Source organism: Emydura macquarii, unplaced genomic scaffold (assembly GCF_026122565.2).
Source record: "Emydura macquarii macquarii isolate MOO-44397 ecotype Brisbane River unplaced genomic scaffold, CSIRO-AGI_Emac_v2 contig_18, whole genome shotgun sequence".
NCBI classification, from domain to species: domain Eukaryota; kingdom Metazoa; phylum Chordata; order Testudines; family Chelidae; genus Emydura; species Emydura macquarii.
Window position 1 is genome coordinate 7703964 of NW_027130155.1, and position 17370 is coordinate 7721333.

Genomic DNA, 17370 nt, shown 5'->3' on the forward strand with positions numbered 1-17370 from the left:
CATGATTTCATTTGTTTGTACTCATTCTACAGAACAGCCCAATAAATCAAGTTACTCTTGTTTTCAACTTCCTTAGCATCAGCTAGTGCCATCTGTGCTTACTATGTGCTCGTGTTAAACTAATCTGACTCTGTGGCTCATCAGAGAATTGCCTTCTTTCTTTCTCTTTCTCAACCTTTGCTATGAGACTATCTGGAACGTGCTTGTTTTTGTATTGCAGCAGATAAGAAGGGGCTGCTGGATACAACTTTAACATGTACATATGAGCTTTGCTTGGAGATGCATGCTGTCCGTAAAAGCTATTTCAGAATATCAGTCTTTGATCAAAGGCTGCTGTTTACCTAATGTATTAGGTTTTAGGTTTCCACAGTTATATCTCTGAGAAAGAGAGAGACCGACTGATGTGATGCTTCTCCTTCATTTTAGAGTGTACAAAGGGAAAAAGGCTCCCCTTCTTCGGAAACATTCCATATGCTCAGACCCCCAAAGGTGTTGCTTTTTTTTTTTATAATTCATTAGTTATTACTATTATGCAGTGTTATTCTAACGCAGGAAAATCCTTCCCCTCTCTCCACTTACTCTAGTAAAATGTTGCTATACCTTTCTCTTTAGTCTTAAATTAAATTTTCAAAAGAAACTGGTGACTTCAGATGCCTAATCAAGACATCGTAAGGGGCCTTGATTTTTCATGAGGGCTCTTAATGCTTATGAAAATCCGGTTCCTTTTAAGTTGTCTCAGTTTGGTTGGGCATCCAGAAATCAAGGTAACCAAAATCATTAGCCATTTTTGAGGATATAGGCCATTACATTTTAATTACTGACATTATTAGTGCAATGAAATTGGTTACGATTCAAAATCTTTTTGAATACTACTCAAAATTACAAAAGATGACACAGTGCAAAGCTTGTCTAGCCTGTCTTATTTGTAAAGTCTCCATTTGCTCAGTTTTGCTATGGCTTGTGTTTGTGCGGTCATTGGGCAAAATCCTGCAATGCTTACTCTCATGAATAGTCCTATTGCTGGCCCCACATGTGTGAAGGGTTGCAGAGTTGATCTCAGTGTGTCCATTAACTTCAATGTCATGTTTCAGGAAAAGGAAGCAAACACTAATGGTGCATTACAATCACATGTGTGGAGGACTGGACACACTTAAAAAGTTCCTTCCGGTCCTAGAACTGATAGCATCTCTAGCAGTATTTCCCCATTTCAAATCTACAAAATCACTCTAAAACCAGAACAAACTTAAGTTTACTCCCTCGAAGGGCTTGATTTACATTTGCATTTCTCCAGATTTATGCTGATATAGTCCTATTGAAATTACAGTTACACTGAATAAATCTGGAACAGCAACATGGTGAATCAGGCCCAGAGTGCCTTATATAGGAAAGTGTTATGATCAGCATTGTTTAGCCACTTTTGCCAGACCCTCCTTATTTTCCCTGCTACAGCTATTTAGTGTTTTGAGAAGAGCCAAGAACTGAGCACGTTTAACACGTTTACCATGCTGGCAATTTAACACTTTTTCAGACCTAAAACTGAGGTCCAAGTACAAGAAAACAAGAGGGAATTGCTCTGTGTTGTGCAAATCTAAAAAAGAGAGAGAACTTTGTAAAATGTGTAGTTGGTCTGAAAAACAGTTAAACTAAAAGAAAACCAATTTCTTTTAAACAAAAATATTTCCGCTACTAATTCTAGTCAAAGGAGCCAAGTTAATATCCTGTAGCTTTTATTTATGAAGCAATATACCAGCACATTTAATTTTTGGGCTTATCTCACTCAAATACTGAGAGAGTCTTTATTCCTCATCATAATTATAACATGGATTGTATTTTCAGATATATATTTTTATTTCAGATCAATTCACCAGAAGGATTACTTAATAGTAAATAGTCTGAAGCAATGCAGAACTTAGATGTTTGGTGTTCAGGCAGTACTTTAACGTTTTTTCTAATGGTTCACTTCTTTCGGTGTTTTAGACAGAATCCCCAGCCCTAGACTTCCTTGTCAGATTTATTTGTATGAGTTCTGTTTGAAAACAGGTATTTCAGGAGCATTGAGGACTTTAATATATGGTCTTTCTCGGCTTACTGAAGAAAAAACAAAAAAGGTTGAATTTGTTTTCTTTTTCCAGTTGCATCTTTGCACTATTACAAAACATTTGTTGCCTTGATGTGATTAGAAGACAAATTATACCAAATGTGTTATTTTTAGCACGGATCATAGAAAAAATGCATGTGTCCTGTGAAAGGTTAAAGATTTCCTTTAAAAACAAGCCCACAGAATATATATATTTTAGCTACATGTCTGTGTTTTACAGAGATATATATAAAATGTAAGCTATTATTCTTATTGTTACTCAGCTAAACAATGTTGCTAACATCATTTTCTTTTTTGTTTGATACAGGGTGTCTTTATGTACATTACCAACAGACATGAATTTGGGAGACTTATTTCAACTGCCAACTACAATACCTCCCACTACAACAATGATCTGTGGCAGATTTTTGAAAACCCTGTGGTATATATCAGATTATTCTTGAAAACTGTTAACTGTTTTAGTCAATATATGATGCATATGGAAAACTATAACTTTTTATGGTTAATATATATTGGAAAATATTAAAATATACAAAGAGGCACATGCCTCATAATATATTCAGTAGCAGCATATTATATAAAATACATGACATATGATCTGGAAAAAGAAATGCACGTGTGAGTCGTAAAAATGGCCCTCTAAAGCCCCAAATGTTTCCTGAGATAATAAAATCAAGAGTTAACTTACAGATATAATAAAACATTTGTTTTTAATGATTTGAATGGAAGAAATCAAAGGTATTTGCAGAGTAGTAAAATTTATTTTTAATTTCTATATTTTTCATACATTTTAAAAAATAAAACAAATGGCCTGTTTCATCTGTTCAAATCACTTTTTTCAGGACTGGAAGGAAACCTATATAAACCCCAACTACTCAAAGATCTTCACTGAAAATCTAGTGGAACAGGTTGGTAATCATACTATTAAAATGAGAGAAACACAATCAATTTAATCAAAACTTTTACAAAACATTTGAACTGGCATAGAATAATTGCTTCAACTGTCATATCACATTGAGCTGTGATTTTGTTAGATCTCACAGTGTATCTGGACCTAAAGCAAAATGGAAGTGAGCACCTCACAAAATTAGAAATTTTGTTACATGGGTACCGAACTGAATTTTGCATTGTGGAACTTTCTCTACTGTTAAGCTTCATAAGGTTCATCCTTTTCGACAGTTGGACGGGAGATGTCCAAGGAAAACTCAAGTGCAGCAAGAAGTGGTGGTCATAATTCGTTAGGTAGGAGATGCATCAGTACCCACACGTAATGCTAAGGGACACTGCTGTTGGAAGGACTGTTTTCTGAGTGAGACTTGCAACTGATGTGAAGAGCACTTGAGATAAAAAGGGACCCCATGGAACTCTCTACAAGAGGAAGAATGTCAATCCCAGTGTTCTGGTGAAGTTTCACCTTCTAGTCCGTTCCCTATATTTAAATTCCCCCAGTTGTTTTAATTGGAAAATATATTCTTTATTCCCTTTTTTGTAACAAACAGATCCTCCTGCCCTCAGTGCAGTGATTTTAGTGCCAAATGCCTAACATTTGCACCTCAGAATTGCTTGATCCTTGTATTTAGTCTGTTTAGAAAAACAAAACAAAAAAACCCGTAGATTCCTCAGAACCATAATCATGCCAAGTTGTTTCACATGCACTTCTAGTAACCTTCCACAAATTATTTTAAAATAAAGATTACTTTACCAGACAACAGTGAAAGTGTCCAAGTAGCTCAGATGCTGGCACAACTGATAATGATGTAAAACAACCATTTTGCAGCAGCTTTACATCTTTTATTCTCTGTGAAGTTGACCCTAATCACTAGGTTGATGCTGGAGATGAAATCCTGGCTCTATGACGTCAGTGGCAAAACTCCCATCGGATTTTACCGTAGAAGTTGATATGGGCAGTGTTGGGGTTGATTTTCAGCATTGCAGATGCTTGGCACATGGAGTTTTATTTAATGACTTTCACAGAAGGGTTAACTTTTTATAGGAGAGCATGGATAGATAGGGTGGGCTTTTCAAAAATGCTCAGCATTGGCCTAACTCTAGACCCATTGAAGTCAATGGGAGTTAGACTAATGCTGAGTGCTTTTGGCAAGTCCATCCTCAATGCAAACTGTAGAGAGCTAGGGATGCTTATGAGAAAAAATGAATGGGCCAGAGTGATGGGGAAATGAAATCTGTAGTAATATGGATATTTATGCCAAACCTAACTTGAATACATACTGTCAAGTTGGCAGTCTTCAGAATTGATCTAACTAAAATTTATGTTATCAGGCAGTCATAAAATCCATGCTGATGAGCTGGAGGGTTCAAATAAAACAAACTAAGGAAGATGGAGTTGACTGACATGGCAATGCAAGCATGCAGACTTCCACCCTTCATCTTCTCACTTGTCTTCCAGCTATGCTGACAGTGACTTGACATTGATGAACACTCCACTGAGAGTAGCTGGGAACTGAAGACAGCTGCTGTGTTATTTTGTAGATATAATACATTGTTTCGTAGAACAGGAATATATATATTTTAAAAGGCAGTTTGAGGAAAGTGGAGCCAGATCCGGCGTGTGTGCCAGATTTTAGTGCTTTACCTATCAATGTCAGTGGCACACGAGCATGCAATGCAGGACTTTATTACTGCACACGGGACTGGATTGGTGGGTTTCAGGGTTAATTTTTGGATTAAAACTTATCCCTGATAAATTGCTTTGTCTTAGTCCTTACTTAGTGAGAGTGAACATTGGTTAGTATCCCAGCAAATGGAACTGAGAAAAATCCATACGTTTTGAGATCTATCTCCTAAAAGAGCATCTGCTAGATAACTCCATTGTGAGGATCTTCCCCGTCTGTAAAACTTCCCACAAGTCCTCATGCATGCTGAGTACTCTGTGAGTAGTTCCACTGTAATTACCTAGACTAATTCTGGAGCAAGGTACTGCTGAGTGCGAGTGAGAGTGGCAGAAGCCAGCCCTAAGTAATCACCCCCAAAAGGAATGATGGACAAAACTGTAAAGAGAATAAGTGTAGTGGGTAGCTGTCAGAGGTTGGTCAATAACAATGATGTGCTGAGAGATCAGGTCATAAGAGTTTTCCTTTCATGCCTTACTCTCATCAGTGCTTGCCTATCTCTCGGCCCTTAGACTAAAGGGCAGAGGAGGAGGCGAGCAGTTTCACCAGTAAGACCTAAGAGAAACCAAACTAAGGTAACTAAAATTCCCTGTTTTACAAACTTTTTGTCGGTCTGGACAATAGGAACTCGCAAAGCAATGCTCATTGCAGACACCATATATTGGGGTGGTACTTGGAGACATCAGAGGAGAGACCCCTTAAAATATCCCAGACTGACACATGCAGATTTTGCCTTCCAAAGATAAGTTTTGCAAAGATTTGCACGTTTAGATGACAGTAATCCTAGATTTTACAGATCAATTTTTTCTCCTGTATATCTAAACATTTTTTATGAATGAGGGTAAGCTTAAAGTAATTGTAATTCACATTTTTTTCCCAGCAGGTACGCAAACTAAACACAATAAATAACACTTCAAAGTGAAATGAAAAGGCACGCTGTATTACGCTGGTTGTTAGATTTTGCCACCTTCAGTGCAAATGCAGCTACGGATCAGAACTTCCTTCATTACTTTAATAAATCTGAATTCTGACTTAGAGTGGAAATAGTGGCATTTTTTTATTAATCTACCCAGCTCTTTTTTAAAAACAGTTAAAAAATTACTGCAGTAACAAATATGACTTCTAAACCAATAATGATATGGGGTTTTTTTATAGCCATGTCCAGATGTGTACTGGTTTCCCATATTTTCGGAGACTGCCTGTGATGAACTGGTAGAGGAAATGGAACATTATGGACAATGGTCTGGAGGAAAACATCGTGTAAGTGTCATCTCTTGTAAATAAAACTGGTACATCTTTAATAGCAGGTCTTCATGTACTTTAATGTTTAATAAGTGCTTCATTAGAAAGTGCCCTGCAAAGTGTAGTCTGCAAGTACTAAAAGCTTAGTTAAAAATGAAACTTATTGTCTTGGTTGTAGTTCTGTATGTCTGCGGTTTTCAAAGAAATTAAAGCCTGTATTATGTAAGTCCTGAAAAAATAATCACATTTTGAGGCCTTTCTGGTTTTTAGGATAGTCGTATATCTGGAGGTTACGAAAATGTCCCAACTGATGATATTCACATGAAGCAAATTGGACTGGATGGTGAATGGCTACATTTTATTAGAGAATTCATTGCACCAGTAACACTAAAAGTCTTTGCTGGCTATTATACAAAGGTAAACTCTTAAAATTATTATTGGTGAGTTGTTGAGCTGAGTGGTTAATTTGTAGTGAATGATTTATTAGATTAATCTCAGAATCTTACTCGTGGAATATCTTAAAGGAGGCTACACTTTTCTCAGTTTTATTTATATATTTTTTAAAAATGTGTTACTCCATGTGTTGATTGAAAATATTCCAGACTTGCGCTGTGTTGCCTCATTTGATTGGTAAAATAAATCCAATGTTGTAACCATTTCTGACGTGGATTTTAAGCAAAAACGCTTGCCAGTAAGTAGTTTTTAAAATTTAGCTTCCATGAATAAGCACGTTTGATTTTGAAATTCACACACTGATGAGAAATCCTTTGGATTACTACACATTTATTTCAGGGATATGCCATGCTGAATTTTGTTGTCAAATACACTACTGACAGACAGCGTTCCCTCCGACCTCATCATGACTCCTCTACCTTTACAATCAACATTGCTCTCAATAAAGTAGGAGAAGATTTTCAGGTAAGTCCATCACTTATTCATTTCACTAAATATTGCTCTTCTTCAATTTATTAAATCATTTCCATGCTTGGATCCAAATAGACATGATTAGGACCCTGTGTAAGAGGAAAAGACATGCAACAGAGATAATGTGTTGCTGAGATGAACCGTTTGCTGCTGCCCTATTAATTGATGTCAATGGAACAACCCATGGCATATGGTAGTAGTCAACTTAATGGTGGTAGAATCTGGCTCTAAAAGATATTAACTGATCCACAGGTAGAACAACTTGTTCTGTTTTGCCCACCAATGCATGTGATGTATTCTCCACTCCCATACTTAAATTATTTAGCTTATTTTCAAAACCGCACCTTAGGAATGATGCTTCAGCTCGAGAGCCCTGATAAAGGAAAACACTTAATCATGCACAAATGTGCTGTCTCAAATAGAGCGGCTGTCCTGAAGCAGGGCCTAGAAAAGATGGTTAACTAGACTGTCACCTGCAGCAATGTTATTCAGTGGCAATTGGTTGGAAACAACTATACCACTAAGGCTGTTTAAAGGAGCTGCTCTGCAGTGGTTACCAAAATAAAAGGGACTGAAATCCCTACTGCCATGTGTTGATGGTGCCACATGTACTGCTGCAAAGGAAATGTTGCTTAAGAAATATGCCTTACTTAACCACAGAAGTTCTCTATCCATACTAGTATCTGTTAATAACAATAACAGACTCTAATTGCTGGCCAAAAGGAAAATCTTTACTTTGTAAATGCAATTATAACCCAAACTAAGACCTTTGTCTTCTCATTTTTGCAACAGGGAGGTGGATGTAAATTTATTAGGTACAACTGTTCCATTGAGTCACCCAGGAAAGGATGGAGTTTCATGCATCCAGGAAGACTTACTCATTTACACGAAGGACTTCCCATTTTAAATGGAACAAGATACATTGCAGTGTCATTTATCGATCCCTAATTTTATTTTTCCTGCCTCTTCAAAACCAGTGGTTGGTTCTTTATGACATCAACTCTTATTTATAGTTTTCCTCCAAGAAGATGGTGATAAAAGAAACTCTAAATTAGTTCCTCTAAACAGCAGCTTTACTTCGAGCTAAAAGATTGAAAAAACAACTTTAAAAAAGGTTGGATACTTCGAAATGTCTGCTCTGAGCCTTGAGTCACAAAGGAAAAATGTCCTGCTTATTTCTGTACTCTGCTGTCTTGAGGGGTGGAGTGGGGAGGGAAAATAGAAATGCATTTTTAAATGAATATGTTTTTTCTGTAATGAAAAGTTCCTAGATACAAAATTATCTCCAAATCTTTTCTTGTGGTTTTCATTCAGTAAAATGATGCAGATAAAGTTGTGTGTTGTGCATATTTTATAAATACCAATAAAAGAACCACATAGAGAATTAGCATCAAGTGAACCCCATACCCTAGCAGAATTGCACACAAATTTTGGTTTTAAGCAAAAGCATTTGTTGTGTGTTGAGGTGCACTTCAACACCTCAGTAAAATTTTTTTAAAATATTCAGTTTATATTAAATATCAACATCTATATGCTCCTAAAGAAAGCATGTGTTGCAGAGATTGAGGAATAGATTAAATAAGTTAGATTTAAAAAATGTTTTTGTCAAGAACTGCGAATATGTGTTTTAAAGAAGAACTCATCCCATTAAAGTTACTTCTCCTTACCAAGTGTTCTTCAATTAAAATGAGCTATTTTTTTAAATGTATAGTTGCACCAGGTTGATACTGGGAATCAGAATCCTATTTTCAGAACACTGGTAAATTTTAATATCAGGATGTTTTGTAAACACAATTTTCTGTTATTTAAAATTACTTGAATTTTGTATCAGGAAAATGAAATTGGTGAAGTCACTCTTTGAAACCTGAGAGGTTTGACTTACAATTTATTTTAAAGGAATCTGTTTTAAATATTCCTACTGTATCTACTGTGTGTAATTTAAAGAAACTTGAAGCAAACTCTAAACCATGGAACCTAAGGCGCCAGAATGCACAATGTGTTTAAAAACTTGTGAAAAATAAAAGGTAATTTTAAATTAATGTAACAGTTTTTATTGTTTGTCTTAATGAAGATGGCAATATATCCAAAACTGTTGTTTTTAGAATGTAGTGTATTTACTAATTAACAATTTTAAAAGGAACTACTGTGTATCATGGGAATCATGATTTATGCTGGCAAAAAGTTTTCTTTTAAATATTCTGAGTATTCACCGCTACTTACTTGTTGCTATTGAATAATGTCTCTCATTAATCAGTGCTTCACTCATTATCAAGATGGGCAAAGTTTTAAGAGCTTCAGCAGCAATGTGTTTGCTGCTTGTTGTAATAATCCTTTTTTTGCTAGCAGGGTTTCATGGTGATCTAAACAGCAACCCTTTCCCCCAGTACCCTGACTGATGCTGTGTTGAGGGGAATTCACACCAGTACTGTAGGTCAGTCAGAGTGGTTTTGAGACCAATTTGTTTTTTTCCAAGTTATCATTTCCCGTATTTCTATTCTTTTCTCCATTTCAAGCAGATGCTTACATATTTCAGAAATGCACCAGCACATTGAGTTTCCTGACATGAATAAATTCCAATTTTGCAGATACCTTTGACTGAATGAGCTGCTTTTGGCTAGATGTAGGCTGCACTTGGGCAAATTATAAAATTCAGAAAATCTTCAGAACTCTACAGCATGAAAGCAGCCTTTGTTAAAACAAACATGTTTTTTTCTGAGTGTTTGCCTACGGTCTGTTAGGATGGCATGGAACAGAGTATTCCTTTTGCTACTGGGTCAGCTTAATATAGGTCAGTATAATAAAGCTTTATAAAGAGATACTTTGAAAATAGGACAAGGAGAGATTTTTGCAGATCACTCTGCATAATTTTTGCTTCTATAGTTTAGATTTTGTTTTTCACTGATTTACTTTTTGATTCTTATTTGTTTGAAGACTTGGTTTCATTGTTAAACATCTATATTTTCATTAATTCACCCTTTCAGCTTTGAGCCGTGTGAACGAGCTAGACTCTTCTTGGACAGCAGACACTTTTACCTTGCTCAGACGCACATTACTAGAATCCTTACCTTTGGTTACTCATCCATAGAGGTTACTAAATCTGTTTCAGGCTGATAGGAATGTTAAAACATTGAGACAAAACACTCATTTACTTCTCTGCATTGACCGAATATTGGAAGAATAGGTAAACTTCAATGGGCATTAAAATCTAAAATGCACAAATGTTTGGCCTTAACAAACCGTACCTAAATTCACTGTTAGCTTTAATATACTGTTAGTAAACTAGCTCATTTGAATTGAATTTGCACTAGTAATACCGTAAAGCAAACCTTGAGAGGTGTTAGATTACACAACTGAGACACAAGATAAGTAACATGGAGAAACAGCAGCCTAAAATCTGGCAGTATAAATAAAGCACTAGGAGTACAAGGACATAAAGGTGAGCTCTTTAACTGTAGTAGATGAGATGTTTGCAGATTATCTGATCAGTGTTGCTTACGTTCAAACCTAGTTTTTCACTGCTAACCCACGCATGAATTCTAGATTCAGTGGTAGGTGTGATGGAAGAGAGGGCAATTTTTAATTCCTTTTTAACAAAATGACAATCCCGAGTATGTTTAATCCTCAGTGGGGGCCACTGTGACCCTTCAGCACTACTTGTGGGCCAACTACTGGATAACACACAGTATGTCAGATGCCTTCTTTTAAAAAAAAAAAGTATGTAGCCCGCATCAAAGCCACTATGCCACAAGTTGTTATAGCATAGGCTCGTCACTCACTTCATTTTCTTCTGTTGCTGCAATGAGTTGACAGGAATAAGAGCACAGCTAAGCACAAAGGGAAATGATGGATTTTCAATAATGTGGTAATGCTGACCTCATCTCAAGTGTGAATTTTGAGCTTCCTCCCACCCCCGTTTTATTTTATGGATGGAATATATGTTAATCAAAAGCAGGGCATCCACATTAAAGCCTTCCTTTTGTAGGTCTTATAGAAATAAAGAGGCAAGGAAATGAAAAGGATGCAAAAGTTTGGAAAGGACTCTGCCAAACCTGCTCCAAAAACTGCCTTCAGCTGGGATTTATTTTCATCTGTGCAAGTGAAGTTTGTATGAATTCTTTTCAGCCACGGCAAAAAGCTTATTTTATTCTTTAATCTTTATCTCAGATATGGTCCAGCGACTGAGAAAGCGTGGGGGAGCACTGGGTTATGCCTTTCTGGAATGAAAGGAGTAGGCTGCTTGTTGGCCTTATAAATGGTATGAATGTACTCATTCCCCTCGAGAACGCTGTGAGTGAATAAGCTATCAGCTGAATGTCTTGAAGATTTTTCTGTTGATATAGCAGAGCTCCAGTCTGCAGCATTAACAATCACACTGGTTCTGAAGTAATCATTTGCAGACCGTCAGCAGTAGTCCTTAACTGGGGCAAAAGTCAGTCTCAGGTGGTGTAAATGATTATAATTCCACTGACTTTAATGGAGGTATGACAACTTATATCAGGTTCCTGGCCCATTGTCTTTGATGATAACTCTTCTGTTGATTGATCCATTCGTTGGCCTTAAGAAGCCCAAAGTATTTTTTTTTCATGGTGGAGCACTGCCATGCCAGAACTTTGCTGAGACCCAAGCCAAAACTGAAAGTGAGATGGGATTCCATATGGTGGAATCTTCACTGTATCATTAGGTTGAGAGTTAGAGCGCAGATCCAGTCCAGTGGTCCTATGTCTTGGCTTCCTGAAAACCTACTTTATCTTATGCATGAAGTCATGATCCATATATTAACTTTTAATCATCCATTGCAAGACAAAGATAGGATATGGCCAGAGGAGGGAAGAGTCCTGAAGCAGGGAGATTCCTTTCCTCTCATGGGAGAAGTGATTTGTTTATTATAGTTGTTGACATATAGCTTTAAGAGCAGAGGATAATAGACTGCTCTGTGTGTGCATTTAACTGCCTACACCACACATATGCAGCAGAAAGAGCCATGTGCTTATGTACTTATTGATGGGAGATCTCGGGGTGGTGGGAATGGGAACAGGAGTGTTAGTATTCAGGAAACCTCAAAGTTCACCTCAGAGTTGCTTCCCTCAAAGTAAGGGAGACAGGGAATAGGCCTAAGAGTCATTCATGCATATTCTGAGATCCTGTACTGTGCTCTTACGGCCGCCTCTCCCTCAGATTAGGACAGAAGTTGTGAGATAGTGATAGGTCTCCTATGATGATGCTAAGGTCTAGCGAGGTGAAGAGGAAGAGAAGGTTGTATTGTTTAAATATTTTTGGACAAATTGTTTTGGAAAGTTACATTTCTGAATGGGACTTCAAATGTTCTTTTTGTTTTTCAAAGATCCATGTGTTGGTTTTGTTTACAATGATCCTCCAAGGAATTGTTTTATTCAAGACACTTGTGTGGCATAAACAGTGCAAACAAAGCATATTCAGCTTAAGGTGGTTCGCTGTATTAGTAGGAAATGGCAACAGCCCAAAGACAGCTTCAGCCCAGGATGTTTGCAATCTGTAGGCCAAATCTTCTATTGGTGTAAATTGGTGTAGCTCCATTGAAATAACCAACTGATATCCTGGCCCTACATTATTAACACAAGATTGATGCTCAAGAGCAATATGGTGCCTGCTATGATTCCAGCTTATTTTTTAAAAAAAGCTTTACATGGTCCGAAACATGAATCTTCTGTCTTGTACATATGCTGCCTTCACTGCGTCCACTGGCTTGGAATTCCTCTGATTATTTTTAGATGTTTTGCTGGCTCTGGAGTAGGGCCTAAAAGGATGATGTCACTCAACAGCAAGTTTATACAGAAATTGTTTCTTTGGCCTGAAACCAGCATCTCTGCTATTTCTAAGACCTTTATCCAGCTGTGAGGAGGAGCTGTTCAGCTAACGCCTTTGGGGCAGCTTTTTCCCTGATCCTGAACGGGGGGGGGGGGGGGGAGAGAGAGATCGGGGGAGCGGGAATGAGGGAGTGCTGCTGCAAATAAACTGCCCACCCATGCTCTCTGTGCAACGCTGTTTGCAGAACTGTGACTTAGTGCAGTATTGCAGAATACCTAGGTGGACAAACCGCAGTCTTTGTGCTCCCCTGAAGGCAAACCCTGCTCCTGGATACTTGGGCCAATCACTGCAAACAGGATGGCGCACCACATCACACCCTTCTCTGCCCTGACTGGCCATGGAGGAGTGCCCACTACAACCCAAAAAGCCACGTAGCAGTGGCCACGCTCCTGCATGCCAGTGAGTTTTGAGAGAGATTGTTTCCCAAAAGCATAATGCCCTCCCTGAGATCTAGCTGGATTGGTGCCCCTTAGCACCACCCCCAACTAAGACCAGTAGCTTAAGAGCTTCCAGTGATTGCTCATATCCATCCCAATATAGGTGTGTGCGCGCCCCGTGCACAGATTCCTGGAACTTTTTTCACTTAGCAAGCCCTGTAGGGGCGGCTTAGGTGCCCCCTGGAGTGCCGCATGCATGCCACGGTACATAGGGCGCTGCCGACCCTGCGGGCCCTCAGTGCCTTCTTTCTGCCTGTGATGGTTGCTAGAACGTCTGCCTCTTGCATATCGCAAGTAGCTTCCCTTAGCATTCTAGTGCATTTCTTTGTTACAGTTGATTGTTGATAGATTAGTGTTAGTAGAGAAGTTAAGTAATTAGATAGCAGCCCTCAGGGGCTACAGTTGAGCCATGCCTGGCTCCACTGGCTTTAAAGTTTAAAAGTTTTTTCAGTGAGTAATCCTCACGATCGCTGCCTCCGATGCCTCGGAAAGCAGCATAGACGAGAGAAGTGTAAGATCTGCAAGGCCTTCAAGCTGCGGACCCGAAAAGAGCGGGACGCCTGGCTAAAGGCTATCCTGATGGAGTCTGCGCTTTGTCCGGACTCCGAGCCATCACGATCGCCAGCAGCACCGAGCGTCTCCTCGGTACAGAGTGCTCCGCCGGCGCCGGCACCGGCACCGAAGCCTGCGGTGCCGAAGAAGAAGAAGCGGCCTGAGGCCGCACACATGGACTCCTCCCTGCGACCGGTACAGCAGGGAGCGACACAGGAGCTGCCCCAGCCACGTGCCGTGGAGGTTATTCCAGCACCGGCATCTCCTTGCAAGGAGCCTCCCCCCCGACTCCTGGGGGTGGGGGAGCGCCCCTGCAAGGGCCATCGAGGCGGGAGGCTTTCGTGGCTGCCCACGCCTCCGTCCCCCCCTCGGCTGAGGGTTCCGGGGCCGGCGTCTCGGGGTAAACCCGCCCTGGGTTGCCCCAGTGGGTGGAGGAGACAGAAGTCAAGGTCTCCCCCCAGATGGTCGAGGAGGGTCAAGAGTGCGGGCTCCCCTCCTAACTCCGCCTCTGAGTCGTCAAGCTCCTCGACACCGCGAGCGGTCGGGAGGCAAACGTGCGAGGTGACGCTGTTCCAGTTCTGCCTCACTCAGGGGTCACAGCTCTGGCTTCGGTACCTTGGTACAGAGCCTCGCTCGGCACCGATCCCTAACACCGGTGCGCAGCCTGACGCGGGTCACGGTGCCTGCCACTGCATCAAGTGCCTCGGCACTGACTACTTCAGTACCGACCGTTTCAGCTCCGCCACCGGCTCTGACAATGCTTGCCTCGGCACCGTCGGCTCCGACAACGCTTGCTCTGGCTCCGATCACCTCGGCACCGAGGAGTTGATCGTGGTCCGAGTCAACACCACGGAGACATAGGCGACGCCGCTACCAGTCCCAAGGTGGGAAGAATCGCCACAAGAGGTCGAGACGCAGGAGGAGATCATCCAGCTCCTCCAGCAGCTCGTCCCCTTGATGTCTCTGGCTGATGGAGAGAGAGAGAGCCTGCTCCATACAGGTCCAGCAGGTTCTGCTGGGTAGCAGAAAACCTTCCACTCAGGTGGTGTACCGGGCCAAGTGGAAGCGTTTTACCTGTTGGGCGGAGTCCCGGGGTATCCTACTGAGCTGTTCGCCCATACAGGTGATTTTGGAGTACCTGCTCCATCTGAAGCTCCAGGCCCTGGCACTGGCCTCCCTCAGGGTACACCTGGCGGCCATCTCGGCCTTCCACCAGCCAATGGAAGGGCGATCCCTGTTCTCCCACCCCATGTCAGTCAGGTTCCTCAAGGGGGTGGAGAGGCTGTATCCGCAGGTCCGTGACCCGGTGCCTCCCTGGGATTTGAACCTGGTCCTCGCCATGTTGACAGGACCCCCCTTCGAGCCCATGGCTACATGCCCGCTGCTCGTCCTCTCTTGGAAGTTAGCCTTCCTGGTGTCCATTACATAGGCTATGAGGGTCTCCGAGATAAGAGCATTGACCTCGGAGCCCCCCTACATGGTCTTCTATAAGGATAAGGTCCGACTGAGAAACCACCCGGTGTTCCTGCCTAAGGTGGTGTCTCAGTTTCACTATAACCAGGATATCTTCCTCCCCGTGTTTTTTCCTAAACCATACTGTTCGGAGGAGGAGCGGAGATGGCATTCACTGGACGTCAGATGAGCCTTGGCCTTCTACATCGAGCAGACCAGGCTGTTCCGGAAATCAACGCAGCAGTTCGTGGCAGTTGCGGACCAGATGAAAGGCTCACCCATCTCCACCCAATGCATCTCCACCTGGATCACCGCCTGCATCAGGACCTGCTACGAGCGGGCGAAGGTGCCGCTTCCAGGAGCTGTGACAGCGCAGTCAACCAGAGCCCAGGCCTCATCGGTGGCCTTCCTGGGAAGAGTGCCTCTGCAGGACATCTGCAAAGCAGCGACCTGGTCGTCGGTCCACACCTTCACATCCCACTACGCCATAGTGCAGCAGGCGACAGAGGACGCGGGCTTCAACAGGGCCGTGCTCATGAGAGCAGCTCACTGTTGACTCCTGCCCACCTCCAAGGTGTGGCTATTTAATCACCTATATTGGAATGGATATGAGCAATCACTTGAAGAAGAAAACAAGGTTACTTACCAGTAACTGTTGTTCTTTGAGATGTGTTGCTCATATCCATTCCACACCCACCCTCCATCTGCACTGTCGGAGTCGGCAGAAAGAAGGGACTGAGGGCCCGCAGGGTCCGCAGCACCCTATGTAGTGCGGCATGAGTGCGGCACTCCAGGGGGTGCCTAAGCCAACCCTACGGGGCTTGCTAAGGGAAAAAAGTTCCGGGAATCTGTGCATGGGGCGCGCACACACCTATATTGGAATGGATATGAGCAATACATCTCGAAGAACAACAGTTACTGGTAAGTAACCCTGTTTTCCTCTAGCTGACAGACACCCCTCAGCAGTAGACATGCAGAGGGGCTGCAAGTGTCATGTAAAGCAGTGGGTCTCAACTACTGATACATACACCAGTACTACGTAGTTTTGGATTTTCAAAAGAGTCCAGTCAATCGTGTGTCACCTAAATCCAAGTCTGAGATCTTTGGGTCTGATGCTCTAAATGTCACCCTCTTGAATGATAGGCCTGGGGCACAGCCCCTGTGTGGTCCAACTGTGATTCACAGTCAAGGCTGAGCTGTTCCAAATGTCAATCTTGTGGAATTATTGCTGAGCAGCCTTGTGATTCTGAGCACAAATGAACAGGAGGCGAGAAACACAGGTTTGTACATCCAAAGTCTTGGTCTAATAACATGGCACTTTTACTCCAAATGTTCAAGACCCGCTGATTTAGAGAGAAACTTCCATAGGACTTTTAAAGTGCTCTCTGGAGAATTGACTTATAGCAAAAGAATGTAAATAAATGGGGAAAAAATAAAGTATCCTAGAACAAACTCATTTTTTCCAACTGTCTCCTGAAACTTGTGCCCTATCAGTCACCACTTGTTTTAATCGGAAGTAGCCTGTTCTGTATAAAAACATTATTGCCTCCCTCTCTGCCATTGCTTTGCTGAAAAGGATACACCATGCCATTGCATGTGTGCTGCAGGATAGAAAGCTTACACAGCACCACTGCAATAAGAAAAACACAAAGACAGTTAGTAAAACCTATTGATTAATCATCTGCATTAATGAACATAACAGTATTATCAGTGTATGATGAATGAATACAGGTGTTCATGTAGACTTATGTAAAATAATGTGTATCTGCTACTTTGCTTAAATGTATTACAATATACAGCTAGAATACAAATAACATACATCATGCCCCATTTCTACCTTCCTGTTGCCTGTTTGCACATCCCACACTATCCAAAGCTGCTACTCCTTTCACCTGTCATGTGTTTACCGGATGTCAACTTTCCAACGGAGATATAACCATATTGTGCCAGTCCAGGCTTATATTCTTATCCAAAGTATCATGTAGTTGGACAAGCAAAGTCAGGACAAATGCAAGGCATGTGTTTTTTATTATGAGATTTACTTTAAATGCAAAATCGAATTCCTTCCTCTGTGGCAATAGAACCAGTGTATTTCCAGTTGATAAAGGATAGGAGTGGGAGGCTGCACAGGTAGCATGCTCGCCTGCATGGAATGGAGTTCAGCTTCTTATAAGCTTTGTTTGCTACAGCA

General features: G+C 41.2%; 1 protein-coding gene across 2 annotated transcripts in view; it reads left to right on the top strand.

The window, feature by feature from the left end:
• Nucleotides 1-8933, top strand: part of PLOD2 (procollagen-lysine,2-oxoglutarate 5-dioxygenase 2) — a 77414-nt gene extending 68481 nt beyond the window's left edge. The window contains exons 14-20 of one of the 2 annotated variants that reach the window (XM_067555677.1): nucleotides 427-489; nucleotides 2406-2519; nucleotides 2941-3006; nucleotides 5884-5988; nucleotides 6241-6387; nucleotides 6763-6888; nucleotides 7687-8933. In XM_067555677.1, coding sequence (XP_067411778.1) covers nucleotides 427-489; nucleotides 2406-2519; nucleotides 2941-3006; nucleotides 5884-5988; nucleotides 6241-6387; nucleotides 6763-6888; nucleotides 7687-7842 — 777 coding nt within the window. In that variant the 3' untranslated portion in view covers nucleotides 7843-8933. The remainder of the gene's footprint in view (nucleotides 1-426; nucleotides 490-2405; nucleotides 2520-2940; nucleotides 3007-5883; nucleotides 5989-6240; nucleotides 6388-6762; nucleotides 6889-7686) is intronic. The other variant, XM_067555761.1, reaches the window with a different exon arrangement.
• Nucleotides 8934-17370: the final 8437 nt, after the last annotated feature.